The following is a 25,687-nucleotide window of genomic DNA, read 5'->3' as shown; positions in this document are numbered from 1 at the left end:
CAAGTTTGGGAAACCCTGGTCTAACCTCACCTCACGGGTGTGGTATTGTAGATAAAATGAGGTGGGAAAGAACCAAGTGCACTGCTTTGAACTCTGAGGAAGGGTGAGATGTGTATGTACAGTAATCCCACAATTTACGCAGATTTAACTTGCGCACATCAGCTTGCATGCATTCAGCTTTACGTGTTTGGCAAAAAAAAAAAAAATGTTTAAAATTGAAAGGGGGCTGAAAGGGGGTGGGCATCAGGAAAAAAAATACGTTTGCATTCCCACTTGCCAATGTGTTTTGACTATTTTGGCTTCAGATGCAACCCCCAAAATGTAAACCTGCATAAGTTGCAAGCTTACTGTATTAAAATACAGGTAGGTAGCCGTGTTGGTCTGCCATAGTCAGGTATCTGAAGAAGTGTGCATGCACACGAAAGCTCATACCAAGAACAAACTTAGTTGGTCTCTAAGGTGCTACTGGAAGGAATTTTTTTTTATTTTTTTGTGTGTTTTGTATTAAAATAAACTGCTAGGAGCCACAGGTACATCACTGCCCTGATTGTCTTTAAAAGCATGAAAAAGCATCTGGGCGGACGGATGTTAAATGAATCAGCAGTTCAGATTGATCTTTACTCCAAAGAAACCTGGCACATCATGGCTGGAGCAGGTTCCTTTTAAAGCATGCTCAAGCAAAGGCCATCAAAGCAGATGGTGATTATTGAAGTAAAATAATTGCAGGAGAGCTTCATTTGGGGGAAAAACAGATAAAGCAAAATGAGGTGGGTGTTACGGGAGCTAAACGGAATAATTTGCAAACATGCTTGGATTTGTTGGCTGTAATATCAGTCTGAAGGGATTGACTAGTTTTTTTAAGTTTATAGAACTGAAGATTCTTGGGACAAAGTCCTCCGTCTGAACTTATGCATAGCTTGGATGACACACAGTCCTTTTGGCAAACAGCACAGTCACGTTTCAGAGTTGCTTCTCTTGAGTGGTACGGTATGAAATTTTAATGCTGAATTGTCTCACTGAGATTGTGGAAGTTTCCACAGCAAGAAAAGATTTCTTTTTCTGTTGCAACCAGATATCTCCCCTTTTCAAGCTGCTGAACAGAGGCAATAAAAACAGCAGAAGTCAACAAAATAAATTTGACTGTATTTTTTGCAATTGCTCCCGAGCTGTGTACAGTGGTACCTCTGGTTAAGTACTTAATTCGTTCCGGAGGTCCGTTCTTAACCTGAAACTGTTCTTAACCTGAAGCACCACTTTAGCTAATGGGGCCTCCCGCTGCTGCTGTTGCACTGCCAGAGCACAATTTCTGTTCTTATCCTGAAGCAAAGTTCTTAACCTGAAGCGTTATTTCTGGGTTAGCAGAGTCTGTAACCTGAAGTGTATGTAACCTGAAGCGCATGTAACCCGAGGTACCACTGTATTACTGTATAGGCTGACTTGCAAATGTCTCTATTGTGCCAAGGTGGTTTGTGCATGGAGAAAAGTCCTGATTACTGCAAGGACTCTTAGAGGTGGGTGCAGTTTATATCCAGCTCTGCCCCAAGTTGGCACTGCTCTGCTGGATTCTAGTCTGTGAGGGCTGGAGTGCTTGTGTCAGGATTGGATAGTAAGGTGCTATAGGGTTTTGGGGTTGTGTCTCTTGTCCCTACTGCAGCACTATCCCAAAGGGCAGCAGTTGACTTTTCCCCATGTGAGCAAATGGCAATCCTTCATTTACGTGGCAGGAAGGAAAGGGATGCATTTAGGACACTTGGAATGAGGACCAAACCTGTTCTCTGGCCCAAATAAACGCCAACCAATGAGAGTCAAGCACTTTCTCCCCACCCCGAAAAGCTCTATCCATGGTTTTCGTTGGCTACCCTACAGCATGGTAGAGAGTTGCAAACAGGCCTTTAGATTATTTCAAGTGGGACCAGAAGCAAATTGCTGGAGTGTAGAATGCTCCTTCTTAGGGTGCCATCCAGCTATGTCTTCTTTCAGGGTATTTCATTCCATTCTTCCACCCCCTGATTTTCCTCTCCTTTCCTCCTCTTCCCCCCCCCCCAAAAAAAACCATTTAATGTGCTCAGACCTCATTCATCTGTTTTGTACTCTTCCCCCACTTTTCTGTTACAATTTTCAGAACTTCTGCAAGCTTAGAATTCCTCCACACCTGCTGAGACCTCCTTTGTGTGTGGATGATGCCATTTGGACTACACAAAGACCCGTGCTCTTATTCCTCCCAAGTGCTCCTCTTTTATTGCACCTCTTGGTTGTCCCTATTTTGTCGCTGCTTTGACAAAATGCTGCCTCTTGGTTTTTTGTTTATGAAACCATGTTGGGAATAGTGATCCCGCAACCTCAAGTCACATGGCTAGAGTGGTGGTGCCATTGTAGCCCGTCTGCTTTGGTTATGTAGTGATGCCATGAAATCAATTCAAAGTTGAAGACCATGTTTCCTGAAGTCCCTCTGAATGGGTGGCTGCCTTTGCCCATGTGTGCAGTATCCTTTGGGGGGGGGGAGCGGGGTGCTTTTTGTTGGGGAGGGAGTTTGTGGTAAGTACCCAATATCAGTTTCTCCTCAGCTTTTTAAAAAAAGAAAGGCAGCAGTAAAGACAAAAACACAACAATGTTTAAATTTCGCAAGTTAATGCACTCAGTACTCCATGTCAGGATGGTGGGTGGGAAGGTAAAAATGATTTCTGGACTTGAGTCTGGCAGTATCAGGCCTTCTTATAACTTTGGTTGACACATGGATTCAGCTGGCCCAGGAGAAGACTCATCAATGCCAGGAATTACATTTTGAAAGTGGATATGTGCTGCAGAAAGCATAGCCAAAAGGCAGATGGCTCTAATCCACCATATACACGCAAACGTTGGAAGAGTTGCTCTTAATTATGCACATTAAAACTTTCAAATTAACTTCAGCTTATATGTTTCCAGTGCAGTTCTTTTGAGCAAGACAGCGTGCCTATGTCTACTAAAGAGCCAGCATAGTTTGGTACAGTGGTTTGAAACTTATTGGGCCGGGGGGCAAATTGGAATTTTTAAAGAATTTTGTGGGCACCAGTCACAAAATGGCTACCACAAGATGGCGTGGCTTGACACAAAATGGCTGCTGTGAGGGTGTGGTTGACACAGAATTGGGAGTACTAGTATTCCTATATAGCAGGCATGTCCAACCCCCCCCCCCCAAAAAAGGGGGTAAGATCACTGCCAGTTTTTAACTCTGTGAGTAGATTGCAGACTCTTGGGAGTTGGCCACCCCTGCTATTTAGCAAAGCATCAACTCATTGGGATGAAGTTCATGGGGCAATTTTGGGGCAGAATTGAGAGTACTAGTATTTCTATATAGCAAAGCATCAACTGATTGGGATGAAGTTCATGGGACAATTTTCAGTCATTCACTCTATTTCAGCCTAACCTACCTCATAGGACAGGCATGGCCAAACTTGGCCCTCCAGCTGTTTTGGGACTACAACTCCCATCATCCCTAGCTAACAGGACCAGTGGTCAGGGATGATGGGAATTGTAGTCCCAAAACAGCTGGAGATACTGTTGGCATGCATACATCGAGAGACAGTGGAATGCGCCTCTGGGGGTGAAGTAAAACCACTGCGTTAGCAGCAGTGAAGTGACCTCCCCAGGGCACAAGCCTGGGTAGTGTTGTGTGAACAGCCCTGAGACCTACAGGTATACAGTGGTACCTTGGTTTAAGAACAGCTTAGTTTATGAACAACTTGGATTAAGAACACTGCAAACCTGGAATTAGGTGTTTTGGTTTGTGAACTTTGCCTTGGAATAAGAACATGTTCCGCTTCCTGTTGAGTGTGTTCCATTTGTAAATTGAGTCCCCCGCTGCTATGGAAAATAACGTTTTGGTTTAAGAACGGACTTCCGGAACGGATTAAGTTCGTAAACCAAGATACCACTGTATATGGTAGTGTAAAAATGTAATTAATAATAATAACTTGTTTCTGTCAAAATGTGCAAGTACCCTTGAGCAGCAGTAGATTTAACCCTTCCTGTTCACTCTGCCATCCCCTGACAGCCGCACCCCCTCCCGACTGTAACTTGCCCTAGGAGGGACGGTGCTATTTGGCTTCCTTTTCAGGATGAATAGCAGCTTGGAGCCGGGAAAGATTAGTCCCCCTCTCTGTGCGCTCGGGTTCCAGTCCTAATCGGGGGTGGGGTGGGGTGGGGGTGCTCTGTGACTGCTACTTAAGTGTTTTTGTTGTTTAAAAAATTACCCTGAACTTATCATCATTATCATTAATGATAATTATTCGCACGTTTTATGCATCATCTCGTTTGGCCCATAGGCCGTCTCTCTGCCCTTGAAAGGTGTTTCAGGATGGGCAGTTTCCTTTACTTTTAGTTCAACATGGAAAAGGGGGGGAACATATGGATATTGTAATTACTCTGGCCCTGCAATTGTGGTCTATGGAACAGACTGGCAAGGGCGGGCAGGGCGGGAGTTGCAGCTTCGTTCACGCTAAAGGGGTTGGGGGTGGCCTGGGGCACCGATCCATCTTCCTCCTGCACTGCTGTGTGGATGACCCTTACCCAGACAGGAATGCCAGATCCCTGTGGTTAAAATAATAACAATGTGAATGGGACACGAAGGGCCCATTTTCTTCTAGGTTAAATGTGGATGTTTATGATGATCTGTGGAGCATTTGCGCAGATACATTTGCACGTATCTGAAATAGCTTTCTCGAGCAATAGCTTGTTTAGTGCTGCCATCTAATGAGCTCCCTTCAGTCGACATGGCTGCAGAATGGCTGATTCTCTTCTGTGCTGCCTGCCTGGCAGTCCTCTGTTTCTTGCCTAAACCTGCCTGAAGGCAATGTCGTTCTAATGCTCTGAAATGTCATGTGCCTTGTAGAAAAGCATCCCAACCAAGTTTGTGGTTCTGTTTCTGCCAAGGTGCCATTTGCCTTCGGCTTGCATAAAGGCAGGGAGTCCTAGAGTCTGCAGATGGTGCCTTATAGATTATTTATTTAAAAACAGGATGGCACAAGGACTCTAAGAGATCACACCTTGGCTCCCCCCCCCTTTTTCATAAAATGTCTTGGGATATTATATTGTGCACAGCACAATGTTTCTCATGGAAGAAGTCTGTATATGCCCCTTAAGAATAATAGAATTGTAGAGTTGGAAGGAACCCCAAGGGTCATCTAGTCCAATCCCCAGCAATTCAGGAATCTCAGCTAAAGCATCCATGACAGGTAGGTAGCCGTGTTGGTCTGCCATAGTCAAAACAAAATAAAATAAAAAATTCCTTCCAGTAGCACCTTAGAGACCAACTAAGTTTGTTCTTGGTATGACCTTTCGTGTGCATGCACACTTCTTCAGATACACTGAAACGGAAGTCACCAGACTCTTACTATATTTATATCACTATATTTAAGGGTCTGGTGACCTCCATTTCAGTGTATCTGAAGAAGTGTGCATGCACACGAAAGCTCATACCAAGAACAAACTTAGTTGGTCTCTAAGGTGCATCCATGACAGATCGACAGAGTACTGGTCACTATCACAATCCCTTGATGCCAGCCCAATAGTGGGGAGGCACTAATGCCTGTGGCAAACGGGATGTCCTAGTAGCCCATTGGGGTGCGGCTGGACTACCATCATTTATGCGCTCCTCATGTGCATGTGGTCCTCTGCCTCCCATAAAACTAGTTGTAAGTCCTTCTTTGCAGACTAGTAAGGCACCAGGTTAATCACCTGATTTCTCAGTCCCCCCTCCCCGCAATCCAGATACTTTTTGTCCATTAGCTTAGACCAGGGGTCAGCAAACTTTCTCAGGAGGGGACTGGTCCACTGTCCCTCAGACCTTGTGGGGGGCCGGACCCACCCTCTCCCGAAAGCACCCCCTCCCGAAAAGCCGCGCTGCCACCGCCTCATCTTCAGCAGCAGCAGTGGCGTCCTTTGTCTCAGCGGGGCGCAGAGCCCATGCCTCTGGCTCAGGCAGTGGAGGCAGCCTCTGCACCGCCACTGCTTCCCCCCGCTCAGCTGCCTCAGCGGGAAGGAAGCGGTGGCACCCAGAGGTGTCCGCAGCTTCTGATTGGCTGCAGGAGCTTCCTGCAGCCAATCAAAAGCTGCACTGGCGCCGCTGAAGTCAGTCCCTGTGCGGCGAGGCCTCTGCGTTGTACCAGTTTAGTGCAGGGACTGACCGAGCAGGCAGCAGGGTCCGCAAGGTTCGCGGGCCGGATTAACAAGCCTGGTGGGCCGCATCCTGCCCACGGACCTTAGTTTGCCGACCCCTGGCTTTAGACCATTAGCTGAATAAGTGTTGGCATTTCATGCAGCAGAAAGCTGCAGCTCCTACAGCTCTGTGATGTTTTTCCACTATTTCATTCAGCTCTCTAAATAATAAACACTCTCAAAAAGCTGTATTTCATTAGAAAAAAAACTATTCCTACCTCTTTTCCCCAACCACGACTCTTAAACGTAATTCATAGGAATGGCACCAATTCATATTTTCCTGGAACAATAGCAATCAGAGAATGGCTCAAGCCCTGAGATTGTATCTGGAGTTGTCTGGTGTAGTTCCATTTCTGAAGATATGCAGGTCTGAGCCTGGCTAGTACCTGAGCAGGAGACTGTCTGGAGGAAAGGTGGGATTTAAAAGAAGAAGAAGAAGAATAGTTTGGATTTTATATCCTGCTTTATCACTACCCGAAGGAGTCTCAAAGCGGCTAACATTGTCCTTTCCCTTCCTCCCCCACAACAAACACTCTGTGAGGTGAGTGGGGCTGGGAGACACACAGCAATTAGTAGCCAAGCACCTACTTTTTGATCAAGTCAATAGTTTTACTGGAAGGTTGCTTCTAAGAAGTGGGGCTTTGAAGGACTGCTGTCCTGCCTCTAAATCGACCCTTATCAAAGCAAAGTTAGGAACAGGAGAATGGAGGAGATAAGGTAGCACTCATTTAGAGGCTAGATTTTGCACATAGGTTGCCAGTTGCTGCTAACCCCAAACATGGATGAAAGTTGCACCTCCGTAAGTAAACTTCCGTCTGTAGTTGAAATTTTATTTTTACATGTGTTATGTTCCAGTCCCTTCTCAAGGGCACATAGGCAATGTTTCAATTAAACCAAGCCTCAGATATACAGTATTATTGCATGGCACTCCTTTTTCCCCAAAATCTGACAAGTCGCGGGGGGGGGGGAGCCCTTATTGTCTTGACCCAGGGAGCTCAACAGAAATCTCCACCTCCCACCACATGTCTTCAGTTTCTGACCACTGGCTCCTCTTGTCTTCTCATTTGCAGAGTGGAGGCTGCGAGGGGGGGGGATTTTCAGTGGAGAAGTGGAACTGTGAGAGAGCAGGATATGTCATAGACATAGAATCATAGAATCTTACGAGTTGGAAGGGGTACCAAGGTTCATCTAGTCCAGCCCCCTACAATGCAAGAATGTCAACTAAAGCATCCATGGCAGACGGGCCATCCAGCCTCTGCTTAAAAACCTCCAAGGAAGGAGAGTCCACCACCTCTCAAGGGAGAGGTGCTTTTGTTTTGTTTTAAAAGTAGATTTGCTGTGCTACAGCAGCAGAGCATTATAATAATAATAACCATTAAGAAATTATATACCACCCTTCTTCAAAAGGCCACCTTTTTTTTTACAGCATAGCAACAAAAACCACCTAACGCAAATACACAGCATAATCTTCATTAAATACAAAAAGCATAATATAATTATATAAACACGGTTCATAATAATAATTAGCAATGTATAATAATGCATAATGCCGAAAGAATACTTAATAGTACATAATAAGCATCAGGGTCAATTTTTTCACCCTGTCTACTTTCTTTGGGAGGAATTGGTGGTGTTTAATAAATAAGTCTGCCCAGCAGCAAACCCTAGAACTCTTTCCCCCCCTACAAACAGAAGAGCCTAATAACACTGTAGGTTATTATCTACTCATCTCAGGTACAACTAATTCACTTTAATTGCCCAGATCTACCAGTAAGTTTCTTGTATGCGCTTGAATCCCTCCCACAAAATACTGGCAGTCTGAGGTTGATCATGTGGAGGCAGCGGAACACAACATGAGGTCCCCAGCTCTTGGAAACCCATGAAGGTGTGGTTGGTGAAGGGTTAAGAAGGACGACAGAGTTAGTTCCCTGTGCAGTGAGATGAGGAGACATCTACTTGAACAGCCAGGGTAGCGTATTACTGCTGAGAGTCTCAACGTGTTAATTAAATTAAACAAGACCTTGTTTTGAATTGAGTGGGAAAGTATCAGGCGAAGAGAACTCGAGTCATTCCTGGCTCAGTTGTTGCTAAAAGAAGCTATATAAACGGGTGGCCAGCCTACAACTTGCTTTTTTCCCATGCAGAAAGCATTCGGTTGTGCTTTTCTGTATGTTTCCTCGTCCAAAATCTTCACCAGTTGGAAACAATTTGCATTAGTTCTTCATGCGTTTCTGCCTTTTCTGTCCAAGAAGCTTGACATAATGTGTGTGTGTGTGTGTGTGTGTGTGTGTGTTTTGTTTTTTTTTAAACTTGGCAGGGCTTCACTTCCTTCTTTTTGGAACTTGCTCCAATATATTTTTCTGATAACTTTCCAAGAACTGCAGCGTTGTTAATGACTCTCAGAGCCCTTAAACAAATTGCTTATGTGTGTAGAATGTGCTTCTCTGCCCATATGTGAAAAAAACAAAAATCCTTTGGGTTATTTTGTCCAGTCTTACAGCAGGCTTGCAGATGGCTTGGTCACCTGTGGCGAGTAGAATTGCTTTCAGGCAGGGGTGCTTTATAAACATACTGTTTTGCGGAAATACTAAGTTAGGCGAAATTGCGTACAAATAACTATTAGGGGAAATTTGCACTAAAATGTTGGTGAATTTTCATGGGGGCTTTTTTTAAAAAAGCTACAAGCTGATGTGGAAATAGAGTTAAGTCGATTTAAGATTTGGAAAAATGAGAAACTGAAGCAAAGCTAAATGGACGGATTCACCCATCTCTTAATTAACACAGTGTGGTTTTGTATTAATGGTGTACGATTATCACATCTCTGTGTAAATTGCATTGGAGTAAACATTTTCCTCGGAAAAAGGGAAAAAAAGCGTATAAAAACAGATATTTAAAAGTGAGTGGCTTCTTGTTGGGATCATTATTTTGACCGTGCTGCGAGCTACATAGTAGGGAGCTTGCTTGGCAAGCTGAACTGGTTCCCAGCATCCTAGGAATTCACAGTCCAGTTGTTGCTCCTCCTCTTGATATTTCCCGAGCTCTGTCCTTTTCTGTTCTATTCAGTATGCCATCCCTGATGCTTTGAGGTAGTGTCATTTGAAATTGACGTGCTATGGATGTTCTTAGAGGTACTGCATGGTAGATGAATCTTTGCCCCAACCCCCACAACAGGAGGAGGGGCCGAGGCCATACAGGTCAGAATCATAGAATCTTGGAAGGGATCCAAGGGTCATCTAGTCCAACCCCCTGCAATGCAGGAATCTCCATGACAGATGACCATCCAACCTCTGCTTTGAAACCTCAAAGGAGGACAGTCCACAACCGTTCCATTGTCAAAAAGCTTTTACCGTCAGAAGGTTTTTCCGTAGGTTTAGTTGGAATCTCCTTTCTTGTGGCTTGAAGCCATTGGTTCGACTCCTACCTTCTAGAGCAGGAGAAAAGAAGCTTGCTCTATCTTCCATGTGACAGCCGTTGAGATATTTGATCTGAGCAGGGGCGTAGCAAGGGGGGAGTAGGGGGCGGGCCGCCCCAGGTTCCATAATGGAGGGGGTGACAAATTATCAAGGAACAATTACTGCCCTACTAGGGCGGTTCATAAAAAAACTTTTTTTAAAATGCCTGCTCTTACTATACTAGGGATTATATAGCTATATATGAAATTTCATGCATATCGGTTAATATCTTGACCCTCCTCCACCAAAATAGCTGTTTACTTGGCTGTTTTCCTATGTCGTGAAGGCTGAAATTTCAGTTCAGTGGAGCACTTACTGTTCCCAACCCTAACCCTGTGGAAAGCCATCTAACTAGACTTTAATTTGATTTTGAGATGTTTTTAGGAGGTAATTTAATTATTGTTTGATTTTTATACCAATGTTATGTATCTGATGTTAGCCACCCTGAGCCCGACTTTGGCCAGGGAGGGCGGGATATAAATAAAAGTTATTATTATTATTTGTTATTATTCCTTTGTAAGAAAATATGAAATAAGGTAAAACCATTTTTGCAGGGGGGGAATCAATGGGGGGGTGACAAGAAATGTTCTGTACCAGGTACCACCTGACCCTCCTACACCTCTGGATCTGAGAGATATCGTACCTTCTCTCAGTCTCCTCTTTTCCAGGCTAAACGTACCCAGCTCCTTCAACCGTTCCTAATAAGGCTTGGCTTCTAGAAGTGTTCCATCTCTTCATACAGAATTCATTGAACACACAACCTTGCCCATTTTGCCTGGGAAGGGCTGTAGCATCTGCTTTGCATGCATAGGGTCCCAGGTTTGATCCCTGGCGCCTCCAAATAGGGCAGGAAATGTTCCCCGCCTGAAACCCTGGAGAGATCCACTGTCAGTCAGTGGAGACAGTACTGAGCTAGATGGACCAATGGTCTGACTTTCTACAGGTAGGCCTAATATTTTGAAAGCATGGTAATTCTTGCATCTGCTATTTTCTTTTGCAGGAAAAGAAAATCAGAGTGTCTCTGCCTTTGACAAGAGGACCAAGTGCCTTTATACCAGAAAAGGAAGTAAGTTTATTTTCCCCACCTTAAATGTGCAGTAATGATGACGGGACAGATTCCTGTTGAATGATGTTCCCCCCTGCACCCTGTGTTTCTTCCTGAGTGTCTAAACAGCTTTGACCCCAGGTTTATATCAGGCAGGTGACTGCTTGGCTTAAATTTCTTGGATAAGAATTCCAGAAGGGTAACTCACCTAGGGGGTCATCTTGTGTCAAGATTCACTGGGATGAGCAGCTTAGAATGCAGCGCATCTCTGGATCAACCAGCTGGTTCTCAGGTCCACTGGTGTTCATTTTCCTGCCCTGGCTCAGCCAAAGATACGGCAGTGTAACTGTCTCAGCCAGTTGAGCTGAAGCTGGCTGAACCCAAAAGGGGCGTTCCAAGGGGTGGAGCTAGAGAGGGGAACTTAGGCAGGTTCCTAAGCCTGTTCAGCTTGGTTGCATGACCTGGCAACCTGGCATAGAACACTGATTTAAAGGCTTTTCCCCCTTCTGCCAGGCTTAGGCAGAGCAGTAGCCCCTGCCCTGCTGCTAAACATACGCCGGCTTCACTTACACCTGCGTTCTTTATGCCAGCTTCTTGGGCATGCAAGGATGCATTCTGTTGTGTGTTTCTGCAGGCTTTTTTTTTTCTACATTTGCTAAAAAGATTTCTGGATGCATGGAATTGTTAAAAACCCTTTAATAAAGTAGGCTGTGATTATAGAAGTTTGTGCAACGGTAGATATGCTGTAGAGTCTATCTCACCAACGAGTTCTACATTTGAACTTAGTTTGTGGTTGTTATGGTTGTTGCAGTTGCTTGTTTTTGAAATGGTCATAGCTCCTCGAGTGTCTCATAAAACAAGGTGATGAATACAGTACATAGAGGTAAATATAAGTATCCTCCCTAGCTAGGTTGTTTTGCTTATGCTCCCTGTAGGTTATCCAAGCCAACAGTTTGAATGAACGCATGCACCTGCTTGTGGAAGAATATTCTACATCCGGCCGCCTAGACAACATCACCCAGGTCATGAGTTTACACACTCAATACCTGGAGTCTTTCCTTCGCAGCCAGTTTTATATGTTGCGTATGGACGGGCCTCTTCCTCTGCCCTACCGGCACTACATTGCAATCATGGTATGTACTCAGAAACTCTACCTCTTATTGTTTCCTTCCCGGTTGTAGTTGACATTTGTATCCTTTCCAGAGCTTCTGTAAATCAAACCAACATTTATTTGTTTCACTCTACGAGGGTGTAAAAAGAAAAGAAAAGGGTGATATCTCACAAGTCTGGCATTTTAAAGAGCTTTAAATTCCAGCAGCTGGACTTGAGGAAGGATCGAGCCTGGCTTCAGAAGAAACGCACCAATCCCAGAGTATTAAGGGATTTATACCAGAGCTTGCACCCCAAGGTGATTGACATGCAGCCATAAATGAAATTGCTTCCCTGCGATCAATTACATGGACTATACTATTATAAAATATATATTTCACGCAAAGGAACACTCAGTGCTGCACTCTGAATAAATTATATGGATTTAGTTATTCAGTAAATAAATTTTACTTACTTACAGAATAAATTTATAAATTCTCAGCAGTGATTTGACTGTTTGACCTCCCCTCAGAGCCCTCCCCTCATTGGCCTTGCTTTCCACACCAGGTGTCTTTGTGTTCTTGCCTGGCTAGAATATGTCATTACTCAGTAAGGATCTGAACTTGAATTTCTCCAGTCCAGGCCCAGCAGTTGAGCCACCACATATCACCTGCTCCTCTTTAAATTTCCATTAAAATAAATAAAATGCAAAGCATAGTGCTTAAATAGCCAGATACTGCAAGTAGTCAAAATATATTACTTGGCATTCAAATGTTCAAAGTGTTTCACATATATTAATCTGTCAACAACAATCTATGAAGTCCTGTAAAATGAATCAATATTATTATCCCCATAGTGCAGATGGGAGGACTGAGACTGAAAGGTGGTGGCTTTCCCAAGGCCACGTTTTGAATTCACGGCGAGATTTGAACTAGGGATTTGGCTGGAAGTGTCCTGGCTGCTCTGTTAGGGCATACTTGTAGACGTTCAGTATGCACATTTATTGCTTGCTTGATTTTTAAAAAATCATGCTTTTCAAAACAGGTTTCTTGTTCTGTCATCTGCCTTTCTGTCAGAGAAAATGAACTGGAATTTCTTGCACATGTGTTTATGACGATGCATTTTTCTCTTTTGTGCCTGTACTCTCCTCCTTTCCTCAAGGAGAGTAGGCAGGTTTCGATCAGCTTCCTTTCATCTTTGTTTCCAACTCCAGGCTGCTGCCAGGCACCAGTGTTCCTACCTTATAAACATGCATGTGGATGAGTTCCTGAAGACTGGAGGGATCCCAGAATGGCTGAATGGCTTGGAATACGTTCCACAAAGACTGAAAAACCTGAATGAAATCAATAAGCTTCTTGCACATCGACCCTGGCTAGTTTCAAAAGAGCACATTCAGGTATTTATTACAAATGAGAAACGCTCCAGTATTTGCGTATGTGTAAATTACTACAGTGTCTATGTGTGTGTTGTTGTTTTTTTAAAAGGAATTCGATCTGGGAAGGAGGGGATCTCATTCAAACGTCGTCTTTTTTAACCGGGTGAACTTGGCTTGGGTTTGTTTGCTTGAGTTCCTTGGAGTCAATTTCTTTGTAGGGACTTTCTTCTGCAGTGGGCCTGCCTAGGAATCCTGTTTAAGCTTTTTTCAGAAGAGTGGTGTAATGACTGTCATTTTTGCTCAAGCAATATCAGGCGGGGGGGGGGTGGAGAGAGGGAGGGAGGGAGGGAGGGAGAGAGAGAATGAGAGAGAGAGAAGACAGTGGGTTTTTTTTTTTTTTTTTTTTTTAAAGAGCATCCAGGATTCAGAAACGGCCACATGCAATCCTGGTTAAAGGCACAAGAGCCCATAGGAGCATAGAAAATTGCCTTAGGCCAATGGTCCACCTTGGTATATCTAGCTCAGTAATGTCTACACTGGCTGGCAGTGGCTCTGCAGGGTGTCAGGCAGGGGACATTCCCAGTCCTACATGGATTTGGTACGGATTGACCTTGGGATAATGTGTATACAAAGCAGACCCTCTGTCACTGAGCTGTGGCCCTTCCCATCTGTTGCCCAGAAGAAGGCAGGGGTTGAGAAAGGCTGGTAGTGCCTAAATAGTGCTTATTTGTGACTTTTATTTATACTTTTCAGATAAATACATTTCACTGATTTTACAATCATTTTGACATTTTAAAACTTGACTTCTTTCCCCCTCTTTCTGCAGTTCCTTAATATTTTTTTCAATATCTTCTGCATATCCAAATTAACTTAACTTACTCATTTATTTATCTTCTTCATATATATACTCTTATGTAGCTGCAGGTTGTTACAATAATCCTGCCAGTGTTTCTATCTGTTTACAAAATATATGTAAATATTCAATAAGCCATTTCCATTCTTTTATCAAAAGTTTGTTATTTTGATTTATTATTCTTCTGGTAGGTTTCACCATTTCTGGATATTCCATTAGTTTTTGTATCAGTTCTTCCTTTGCTGTGACGACTTCTTTCCATTTTGGGGCGAGTAACATTCTTGCTGCTGTAGTCAAATACATGAATAAATATCTATACAATTTAGGTAGTTCTATCCCTATAATTCCCAAGAGAAAGGTTTCTGGTGTTTTTTTTTACAAACATTATTTTAAACATCCCTTTCATTTCATTGAGAGCCAGTGTGGTGTAGTGGTTAAGAGCGGTAGACTCATAATCTGGTGAACCAGGTTCGCGTCCCCGCTCCTCCACATTCAGCTGCTGGGTGACCTTAGGCTAGTCACACTTCTCTGAAGTCTCTCAGCCCCATTCACCTCACAGAGTGTTTGTTGTGGGGGAGGAAGGGAAAGGAGAATGTTAGCCGCTTTGAGAGTCCTTAGGGTAGTGATAAAGCAGGATATCAAATCCAAACTCCTCCTCCTCCTCCTCCTCTTCTTCTTCTTCTTCTTCTTCTTCTTCTTCTTCTTCTTCTTCTTCTATATTATTTCCCAGTAACCCTTAACCTTCCTTCAGGACCACCACCATATGATAAAAAGAATCTTCTTTCTCTTTACATTTCCAGCACTCATTTGATTTAGTTGTATACATTTTGGTCAGTTTACTTGGTGTTAGATGCCATCGATATATCATTTTCATATAATTTTCTCTTAAACCACAGCATGCTGTAAATTTTATATCCCTTGTGATTTGGCAGCCTTCTGGCATCATTTGATACTGAAGCTCACAACTTAGCCCTATCGAAATGGAAACTTGGAAGTGACCAGATAACTGTTGCCTTCCTGCCACTGGAATATTCCGTCTCCTTCCTGTGTCTGCATCTAACATATATGCATATGTCTTCCTTTTCTCGTTCGTTTCAGAAACTTGTCAAGACGGGGGAAAATAATTGGTCTCTTCCGGAACTGGTGCATGCTGTGGTCCTCTTGGCACACTACCATGCCTTGGCAAGCTTTGTCTTTGGTAGTGGCATCAATCCAGAGAGAGATCTCGATACCTCGAACGGCTACAGGCTCATATCAGTTAACAATTTCTGTGTCTGCGACCTTGCCAACGACAACAACATCGAAAACGCTTCCCTCATAAGTAACAACTTTGGGGTTAGTGTTGCCAGATTTTTTTCTTTAATTCCCATTTTGCTTGTCCCACTTTTTTTTTTTTTTTTTTTGGAAGGGGTTTGCAGGGTGGAGAGGAGGTGCGTTTCCTGCTTGCGGTTGAGAGATCAGCTTTTTCCTGTGTTTGTCAGGGCTGGGAAATAGGGAGCTGAAAGACAAACCCCAGAAGAATTGGGATCCGAGTTGGGTGGGGTGTTGCGGGCAGATCCAAAAGGGAGGTCAGTTGAGAGGCAAGCTAGCTCTGCAGGACAGAATCGAGATGTCCGTTTCAGGGGAGGGGAAGCAACACTGGACTGCAAACGCTACAAAGAGATCTTGGGTTCTTCCAGACGACTAAAAATTGCCTTTTCTAAGATGGCTTTCGCATTCCTTACCAAGGATTCTGCTGGCCGTATAAATCATGCAATTACGTTTATGAAACGTCAGTAGGCAGAGGTAGGGAATGGTTTTCATGCTGTAATAGTGACTTACTTATGAAAAGAAAAGTGGCTTTCTCAAATGATGTGTCACAACCTCTTTGGGATACTAAAAAGGGGGGATCAGATATCATTGATTGACTGGCTCAGAGTAAAGTGATACAGGTAGATTGAGGGCAAAAAGTCACAGCGTGTGGACTCATAGGGGCTGAACTGGCAAATGCACAGCAGCATATCGGATTGGAATTTGCAAAGAAGAGCCTGGCACAAAAGAACTAAAGGAACAGACTGGGTATGGTCAGAGCTTGTGGGTTCTGCAGCTGCATTGCAAACACAGAAAGTGATTCTATTAGACCCAAAAACAAGCTTCCGGAGGTTCTCTGCTTTCATTTTAAAACAGAAAGGAAGTTTCTTTCTCTTAACTGCTTTTAAAATACACTTAAACATCTGTGGGCAATACCTGCTGAAATTCCGTTAGCCAGAGGAGTGGCTGGATCAGATTGGCAGGATTCTTTAATGGGCCCCAGGAACGTTTGCATGATTTAGGCAGGCCACAAAACTTGCTCGGCACAATTTTAAATCTGTTAGCGCATGCAGTGCACAGACCCGAGCGTTTCCCCAAAAATGTTGAGTATGGAACTGGGGGCCGGAGAGGCAATGATCTGTATTCGATCCTGAAGGATGTGATGTGTTTATAGATCTCAGATTCTTTAAGTGAGCTGGAGGCCCTGATGGACAGAATGAAAAGGCTGCAGGAGGAGAAGGAGGACGAGGAGGCCTCTCAGGAAGAAATGGATACTCGCTTTGAAAAGGAAAAGACTGAGAGCCTCCTGGTTGTCACTGAAGGTACTGCTTCCTTTCATTTTAGTTGCTTTCGTTTAATCCAGTTTTCAGAGGTTTTGCTGAAGAGCAAAAAACAAAACCCAAGTTAAATAAAAACAGCTGAAAAGGAAAACAAGCATTCCACTTTCTGATGTTTGATTGGAGCCAAGTTATACATGCAGAGGAATCCATTTTCTCTGGAATACAGCTATATCCCACGCTAGGTCAGAGGCTGCCTGTTTCATAGTATCGTAGAATTGTAGCATTGGAAGGGACCTCCTGGATTATCCTGTAGTCCAACCCCCTGCAATGCCCAGTGTGGGGCTTGAACCCACCACCCTGAGATTGTAAGAGTCTCATGCTCTACCAACAGAGCTATGATTGCTCCCCTGTTTAAGAACAACAACCTGCCCATAGAAAAGTAGCTTGACAGCCTCTAGCTTAGCCTTCTTTCTGACATGTTACCGTTAAAAAACAAAATAAACTTGTGGAGAGTTTTGGAACATTCTTCAGGCTGATTAACCACCTGTGGCTGAAGCAACGCAATATCTAGAAGGCTGATCCACAGGGCCTTCTTCTACAGGTAAAGAATCCTTAGGACAGAGGTTTATTGGGGACCTTGAGAAGAATGGCCTTTACACACTTGACATGAATAACTTAACCATCTTTGGTGACATGTATGCCTGCTTTAACAGCAATAATATTTGCTTTGGATGCCCCAAGAGCTTATAGGCATATGTGCATATAGAAAATACCTTTCCTTATTGCATTCATGCTATAATTGTTTAGAGAAAGAGAACTTGTCAGAGCTGCAGGCGAAATGCCCATAATTGTTCAGATGTTAGTGTCTGAAGCAGAATGGTGGTTTTGACATCTGGTTCAGATGGAGTTGACATTTATTAGCGAAACATTTGCTGGGTGGAGAGTTTGGTCTTGAATTTCACACCTTAGAGCACTTTCTCCCACACTGGGAGAGCCGGTGTGGTGTAGTGGTTAAGAGTGGTAGACTCATAATCTGGGGAACCGGGTTTGTGTCTCCACTCCTCCACATGCAGCTGCTGGGTGGCCTTGAGCTAGTCACACTTCTCTGAAGTCTCTCAGCCCCACTCACCTCACAGAGTGTTTGTTGTGGGGGAGGAAGGGAAAGGAGAATGTTAGCCACTCTGAGACTCCTTCGGGTAGGGAAAAGTGGGATATCAAATCCAAACTCTTCTTCTTCATCATACTTCTGTGCTGTTTGAGTCCTGTGTTTCCAGGTGAGTCCCAGTTCAGCCTAACACGGAGCCAGTTGAGTGATGCATTAAATGCTATAGCCATAGAGAAAGGTAGCAATCTTGGGGAAACCAAAAAGTTTGGCAGGCAATTGTTGAAGACCAAAATGGCACATCAGCTCCAGACAATCTTATGTTGGAGCCAATCCATGCACACATGATGCTTGAAGAGTTAATTTAATGATATCACAAAAGATTTTAGATTTCGAAAGTGACTGGTGGCTAACACAGCCTAAGAAGCTCAGTTAGAAAGTGCTCCTTTTTATTTTGTGAACTAAAAATCTCCTTGTGCCTCTTAGAATGGAAGAGTTCAAAAGCAAGCAAGGAACTTTAAGGTGGAAATTATTTCACCCCTGACAGTCAGCGTCTAATAGCCTAGTAGTCATTAAAAGAAGAAGAAGCAGGCATGGACCTCCTTCTGCATTAGTTCAAAACAGATTGCAGGAACCAGGAAACAAAGGATAAGCTCAGGCTCAATTGCTCATTTCCCCCCCAACTGCACTGAGGACCTATTTGGATGGTTGCCAAGCTGATTTCTTCCCACACAGATTTATGTTTTGATTGGCTAATGAGCCAGAATGAGGATAAAGGCAGCCTTGTGATTCTTGGATCAACTGATTCTCACCCCCGCCCAGGGGTAGTGATTTTTCTAGCGGTAGACACAGGGCACTTCCCCCACCCAAGCTCATTAGGGCTCCTGAAAGTGAGCCAAGCTGGACCATCAAGGTCAACTGCAGTAACTTTGCAGCAGTCAGCTCTCCAGAAGTTTGATTAATGCGCTCAAGCCGCTTGGCAGGCAGGAGGCAACGAGGTGGAGATCATCTCTGGATGGGAGCAATTGGCCTTCCTTAGTACTGGTGTTGCTGAAGTTCTTCCATGGTGCTTGGTTACATAGCCATAAATCAACTTGCTGAACGCTTCCGCTCTAGCCAAGTGGCTCTAATTTAAAGGGTTGGGTCGCCTGGATTTCTTTTTTCAGTGCATCTGATATCCCACAGTACATGAGGCCAGGGTGGTTCATGATTGTCCCTTACTGATTCAACAGGGCTAACAATGATTACTGCCAGACATGCTCAGGCTGTGACATCTCTTGTCATGTGCATAGCTGGCAATCTTGAAACCCAGGATTGGCATCATGAGAAAGGACCTCTGTCCTGCAGGGGCTTTTTCCCTTCTAAAAGTGAGCCCCAGGGCTTATGCGAACACCCCACTACGATACACAACCATTACTGTGATTTGAGGCATATGGTTGTATTTGCCTGTTCAAGTAGCCTCTGCTTAGCTGGTCCCCATCCACCCCCTTTTCTGGACGTAGGTCTGTTTATTAATTATTAAATGTATATTCCAGCTTTCCTCCAAGGAGCTCAAGCTTGCATGCATTTCTCTCTCCCTCCTTATTTTATTCTTGCAACAAACCCGGTGAGGTAGATTAGACTTAGACACTGTGACTCACCCAAAGTCACCCAGTGAGATTCATACCTGAGTGAGGATTTGAACCCTGATCTCCGAGGTCCTTTCTAATCATCAAGGAGCAGGGCTTCCTTGCCCAGGCATTGTGTGCATAAGGTCCTATTCAACTCTAAGGTTCTGTGTGCAGTGTGGGAGAGCACAAGACCCCCAAGCCTTGTTCCCATACCATTGCATGTGTATACTGCACAGTGTTCCTACTAACCAAGTATAATATTTATGATCACCTGGTTCTTAAATTTGACTCCTCTGTTAGAGCAATTTTAAAACAACGTCTCTTAGAATAATAGAATTCTAAAGTTGGAAGGGACCCGTGGCTCATCTAGTCCAGCCCCCTGTAATTCAGGAATTTTGCCCACAGCCATCCCTGGGTGGGCTAGAACCGCCAGCCTTTGGGTTGATAGCCAGACAAACTGACCCATTGCGCCACAGGAGGGCTCTTCCACCCTTGATTACTTTGGACATCACCAGTCTGTTTCCTATCGGCTCCTTTGCATTGCCTCAGAGTTAGTTAGTTAGTCATTAATCTCACTCCTCAGATGTCTCAACGCGATGTACAAAATGCAATGGAAATGCCAAAAAAAGAGAAAGTTTAAAACAACATAGCACAATAGGTAGGTTTAAAAGCAATACAAAGTAGACACTCATGGCAGAAGCCACCTTGCTGGGAAAACTTGTTGGAACAAAAATGTCTTTGATTGTTTCCAGAAGATGCAGCAAGTGGGTGTCTATCGTGGTTTTACAGAAATGTTATTGCTCAGAACGGGGCAGCCACACTATCCAGTTCCGGCCCTGTTCATAGTAGAGCCATTGAAATTAATGCACATAAGTTAGTCATATTAATTTCAACGAGTGAGTAGGACTAGCATTGGATTCAGCCCTCAGTCACTATTATGTGTATTCAGTGGGGAACAAATCTTCAGCGGTCTCTGTTGTTGTTGTTGTTGTTTTGCCTGGCACTGACCTTTAAAAGGTCAAGCGGCTAACACAAATCAGAGCCATTGCTTTTACTTCCGTATGTAGAAATAGTGCCAGGAAGAATAAAATGGAAAGCCACTCCAGAGAATACTTCCCATTAAGTACCTTGTTGTTTATTTTTAATCAGCAAAATTTATATACTGCTTAATTGACAAAAGAAGCTTCTAAGTGGTTTACATCTTGGAGGAGGAATGAGAAGTGTACACTTAATTGGCTTCAATATTTTCCTTTGCCAGCATTTGACGATGAAATAGTTTCCACAGCCGACGTATCGCGCTATGTTGAAGATCCTGGCTTTGGGTACAAAGACTTTGCCAGGCGGGGTGAGGAGCATCTTCCAACTTTTCGAGCCCAGGTGCGTTTGGCATGGTGTGGTTTACATTTGTAACCCTCTGAAAAACCAGTTGGTTTATTGCATGAATGCAAAGTTTCCAGATAGCACACTCACTGCAGGAGAAATCACAGTGGCTCGGATCTAGAGATAAGTGAATTTAGGGAAGTTTGTGGGACTTCTTCCCACCTGCAGCCATGCATGTCCCCCCAAAAGCCTCAGGGGCATGGGGACATTCCCTGAACCATGTGGAATGGGGCATGGGGGGCTGCTGAGGGTGTGGAGAATTCATCCCAAATCAGGCAGATATCCACCCAGTTTGGGGCCACCCATGACCTAATTGAGATCAGTTAAATATCAGCTTGGAAGCATCAGAAGTCCCTGGCTGTCTTGCGATGCCTTGTTCATGGTGCAATCTGACTTGGAAAAACATAAGGGCCTTTCCCCAAATTACCCTGATTTGCTTTGTAATTCAAGATACAAACAAAGCCAGCGCACACCCCTATTATCTACGTGGGCTTAATGTGACAGGTATCTTATTATACCTGTCACAGTTACCACAGCTGAAAAGTCATTTCCCAAAATTAAGCTGCTCAAAACTTCCACGTAATGGTCAGTGCAACTGAAAGTTGATTCAAGACAGGCTTTCATGACTCGCTGTTCTTTCAGTAGAGAATAAACGAGTACATCAGTCGGGTATTCCCAAAATCACAGCAGGTTTGCTCATCTCAGAGCAAGAAAGAGAAGGTTTTGCATTTGAATTGAAAAGTTACTGGGGTTTTTTAAAAAAACAAACAAACAATAAATTGGTTTTCATATTCTAACATAACTTCATTGTGTCAATTATTATTATGTATAAATTTGCACTTACAGTTTATATACATTCTGATGATGCACGCTTCATACTTAATTCGATTTCTTCTCTTCAGAATGCTTCACCTCCGATCAGAAGTATGCATTTGGATACAGGTGCATAATCAGACTAAATTGGGACCCCCTTGCCCAGTGCATTTCACACAAGGGCACACAACAAATTGTGACCTCCACTTGCCTCAGCAGTAGAACGGCATTGTGTGTCTTCAAAACCATTCTGCAGTACTGCTCAAACATGCCATGTACAAATTGGTAGTCTTCATGCTTTTTTGCAGGACTATACCTGGGAAAACCATGGATTCTCCCTTGTGAACAGGCTTTATTCCGACATTGGGCATCTCCTGGATGAGAAGTTCCGAATGGTCTATAGCCTCACGTACAACACTATGGCCACGCATGAAGATGTTGACACAACCATGTTAAGAAGAGCTTTATTTAATTATGTTCACTGTATGTTTGGAATCAGGTATGTCACCAGCTGATCTGGCTAAATAAGTGCACTTCCGGAGGTATTCTGTAGCTGGGGTGCTTCAGGTTCAGAATGCAGCTACGGCTTACATTAAAGAGGCTTGCATGTCCTTGGTTTCAGGAATGAAGTTGAGGGCTAGGATTGGATCAGTGGTTGCATTTTGCTTAGCGCAGGCCTAAGCATTCACAAAAGCATGTTTCAAGTGGAAGGGAGAAAGAGTGGATAAAAGGGTAAAATCATTTGTCTTACCTCCACCCTTCCTCGATAGTAAGGTGTTTGCAGTATTTATCAGCATAAATACGGGGACAACATGGGTGATGTTGGGGTGGGCGAAGTATTCTTACACCAAGCAGAACAGTAAATTTAGACTCACTCGTGCAACATGTGTTCTGGAATCAAAGACCCTCGAGTGATTTCTCTAGGGTGCATATGAAAATCTGTCAACCAGTGATTTGGAAATTAATTGAACAGTAATCCTCTGGGTTGCCCTTAGCTGTTCAAAACGACTTCCAGGAAGCCAAAGGGCTGTGCAATCCATTTCCACCATAGAAATGTGTGTGTGTGTTCAGGATGGGAGTCATGGATGTCATCATCTGAAGCCCGTCAAAGGGTGTAAATTATATTCAAATCAATTTAACGCATTATTCTTTGTGGCCTCTGTGCAGTTCCAAACATGGGTTCTGCCGGCTACTGGAAGAGCTCTACAGGTCAGCCACCTGTCTTGCCCGCCCCCCCCCCCTTTTGAAAATCTAGTTGAACAATACCAGCCTGGCTTTAGGAGACTTACCACCTGTTCTTCAGGCAGATTTACCCCAGTATATGCTTTTTAAAAACAATTGTGCAGTAGAAAGGTGTTCTTTTTAAAGATGCCCATGCTCAGAAAAGAGAGATTCAGGCCAGCTTAATCTTGCTTAGGTATGATGACTACGATTATGGAGAAGTTAATCAGTTACTTGAACGGAGCCTGAAGGTTTACATTAAGACAGTGACCTGCTACCCAGAGCGAACTACCAAGCGCATGTACGATAGCTACTGGCGCCAGTTCAAGCACTCGGAGAAGGTGAGTGTCTCATGGATGGATGCATGAACAAGTGTTCATGTGTAAACGGGGGAATTGGCATTGTTAAGAAGGGAAGCTTCCATATCCATAAATCCAAAGTTCATATTGCATTATTGTGAAGTTCTGCGCTGCACAGCCACCAAGAGCGAAACTTTGGGGTTGCCACATCACACTACTATGAAACACCTGGGGCATTGGAGGGTGCTCTTTAAAAAGAATAAAAATAAGTGAACACACTGGATTCTGTTGAATACTGACCTCCCCCCCCCCCCCCGCATGACAAGGTAGTACAAAAGATCGTCTCTGCGATGGCTTGTTCACATGTGCAAGTCGCCACTGGATGCTGCAGTCCGACTAGTGGCAAACCCATTTATCGCAATCTCAACGTGGGAACGATAAAGCTGAAAGAAATATAAATGCCCTTCGGTCGACCTCAGGTTGAGCTACGGCATTTTATGTATTTTTAAAAGATGCCATTCTCATTTTTTGTTTGAATCTTTCCTGCAGGTCCACGTGAACCTTCTCCTGATGGAGGCGCGCATGCAGGCGGAACTCCTTTACGCCCTTCGTGCCATCACGCGCCACTTGACCTGAAGCGCCGCTGCAAGCGTGTGAAGAAAGCTTCCAAACAGATGTGCAGAAACACCTGCCTGTGGTGTAGCATCAGGTTATTGGATTCTCTAGTGTCAAAAGCTGAAGCCGCCTTCCTAGCGGTGGTTAACGTGCAATGATCTATATATCCCCCCCCCCCGCCGCCCCCCGTTTTCTTGATGCTTAACATTACTAACGATAGCAAAAACAGCACTGAGGAACACTACTTCCTAAGTTGTTTCCGGTTGGAGTATTGGTCACAAACCCTAAAATGGTTTGTTATATTTGATTCTTTTGCTATTTCTTCTCACACCCAGAAGAAAAACACTTGTTGGTTCGCCTTCTGAGGTTCTGTTTCTACCCACTTTTCCCTGCAAATGGAATCCAGAGCGAAGGGTTTTATTTTATTTTCTCCTTTTAGATCTTTCTAGAATATTAATGCAGCTTTCCTGAATCCAGTATGTGCTGTGTTTAAACTGAAGTGCTCAACTGGCTTATTCTTAGAGTTTTCTTAGAATTTTAGTACTTTGGCAGTAGTTTGGAGGCTGTGTGAAAGCTGATGCAACTATTGTCTGCCTTTTTTTTAAATGTGAAAAAGAACTGCTGCGAATCCTGCAGCATGCTACTGAGACACAGCATTCAAATGCTTTTTTTTCTGAACGAAGAGGGTTTTCTACCATATCCATTTCAACTGTACATAATCAGTTCAGGGATTGCATTCTTCTGTGTTGCCTACAATTGCTCTTTTTTCTGACCCTAATGATGCTTGAATAGTACTTACTGCCCAGCCACAGCAAGCCAGTTTAACTTGGAATATCTGAACTTGTAGAAGAGGTTTTTTAAAAAGTTTTGAAATCCAGGTTCGTCCTTAACTGGTTCGTTGATCTGGTGGCAGTGTGATGCGTGCAAATCCAGCACACACGCACGCACATGCTGCCTGATCAAAGAAACAAACAAAAAAAAGCAATCTGCAAGAGCACATTCTCTTAAAACTATAAAGAGCTGCCTTGTGCTGAATCAGGCCACTGGTCTTGTCTGTTCTGGTCCTCCAGAGTGGTGGGGAGAAGTCTTTCCCAGCCCTCTTAACTGGAGATGGCAGGGATTGAACCCAGGACCTTCGCATGCAGAGCATGTCTTGGTCGCTTAGCTAGATTCCCCTCCCCTGAAAGCTTTGCTTGTACGACACTGTCTTTTACTGAGTCAGGCTTGTCTGTTCTGACCAGCAGTGATTCCTTGAGGTCTTGGGTTAAGATCGTCCCTAACCTTTAACTCAAAGTCTCGGAGACTGCACCTGGGACCCTTCTACAAACAATGTGCTTTTGCCCCTGAGTTGCAGACTCTTTTGCTCCACTGTCACCCCCCCACACACACCCCACTTTTTAATTCAAGGGTAATTATATCAGTGTTCAGCTTAAGCTTTGGGGAAATCGATTCCCGTCAAATATTTTTTCCTGAACTTCAGAACGCTCTGCAATATTTCAAAGCTAAGAATCATGTTTCTGTGTGTTGGCATGAGTGAACAAAAGAAGTGCAATATTGAGCAGAAGAGTGAGCCTTTCCTTAATGAAGTCGCTGCTGAAATGTCCCATTCAACATGGCTGTGGTGAAAAATGGCTTCTCCTTCCCAAACTTTGGCAGTGTTTTCTGTGAACAGTCGGCTCTTACTTGAGCACCAAAGCGTTTGTTTAATTGGATGTCCCCAAGCTCTTCTACACCTTCCTTTTAGCGGGGGAGAGCCCATGCAAGCTCCATAGAAATGAATGGAGGAGGTGCCAGAGCAGTACCGGGCAGATTGGCTTGTGCCCATGGGCCGATGTCATTGTTGGGAAAGAGAAGTGAGCAGCCAAGAGAGGCCTGCCTTTGCATTGCTTGACTACACTGATTACTTTTTCCCTTGAGGGCACAAAATGTCTTGGTTTTTAGAGCTTTACCTTCTTACATTAATGATCCAGTGAAGTGCCTAAAGAGAGGCCAGAAAGACAAGACATGATAAGAGATTTTCACGTTACTGGCTTGCTTCGGGAAAAGCTAGTCTCAACTGAGTCCCCTTGAA

General features: G+C 43.9%; 1 protein-coding gene across 1 annotated transcript in view; it reads left to right on the top strand.

The window, feature by feature from the left end:
* Positions 1-24,460, top strand: part of SESN3 (sestrin 3) — a 60,863-nt gene extending 36,403 nt beyond the window's left edge. The window contains exons 2-10 of the mRNA XM_033146151.1: positions 10,645-10,710; positions 11,625-11,822; positions 12,992-13,174; positions 15,105-15,341; positions 16,471-16,618; positions 20,547-20,665; positions 21,790-21,980; positions 22,899-23,043; positions 23,551-24,460. Of these exons, the coding sequence (XP_033002042.1) occupies positions 10,645-10,710; positions 11,625-11,822; positions 12,992-13,174; positions 15,105-15,341; positions 16,471-16,618; positions 20,547-20,665; positions 21,790-21,980; positions 22,899-23,043; positions 23,551-23,637 (1,374 nt within the window). The 3' untranslated portion in view covers positions 23,638-24,460. The remainder of the gene's footprint in view (positions 1-10,644; positions 10,711-11,624; positions 11,823-12,991; positions 13,175-15,104; positions 15,342-16,470; positions 16,619-20,546; positions 20,666-21,789; positions 21,981-22,898; positions 23,044-23,550) is intronic.
* The last annotated feature ends 1,227 nt before the right edge of the window (positions 24,461-25,687 follow it).

Source organism: Lacerta agilis, chromosome 4, assembly GCF_009819535.1.
Source record: "Lacerta agilis isolate rLacAgi1 chromosome 4, rLacAgi1.pri, whole genome shotgun sequence".
NCBI classification, from domain to species: domain Eukaryota; kingdom Metazoa; phylum Chordata; class Lepidosauria; order Squamata; family Lacertidae; genus Lacerta; species Lacerta agilis.
Note: the sequence above shows the minus strand (reverse complement) of the source record. Positions and strands in the feature narration are given on the sequence as shown.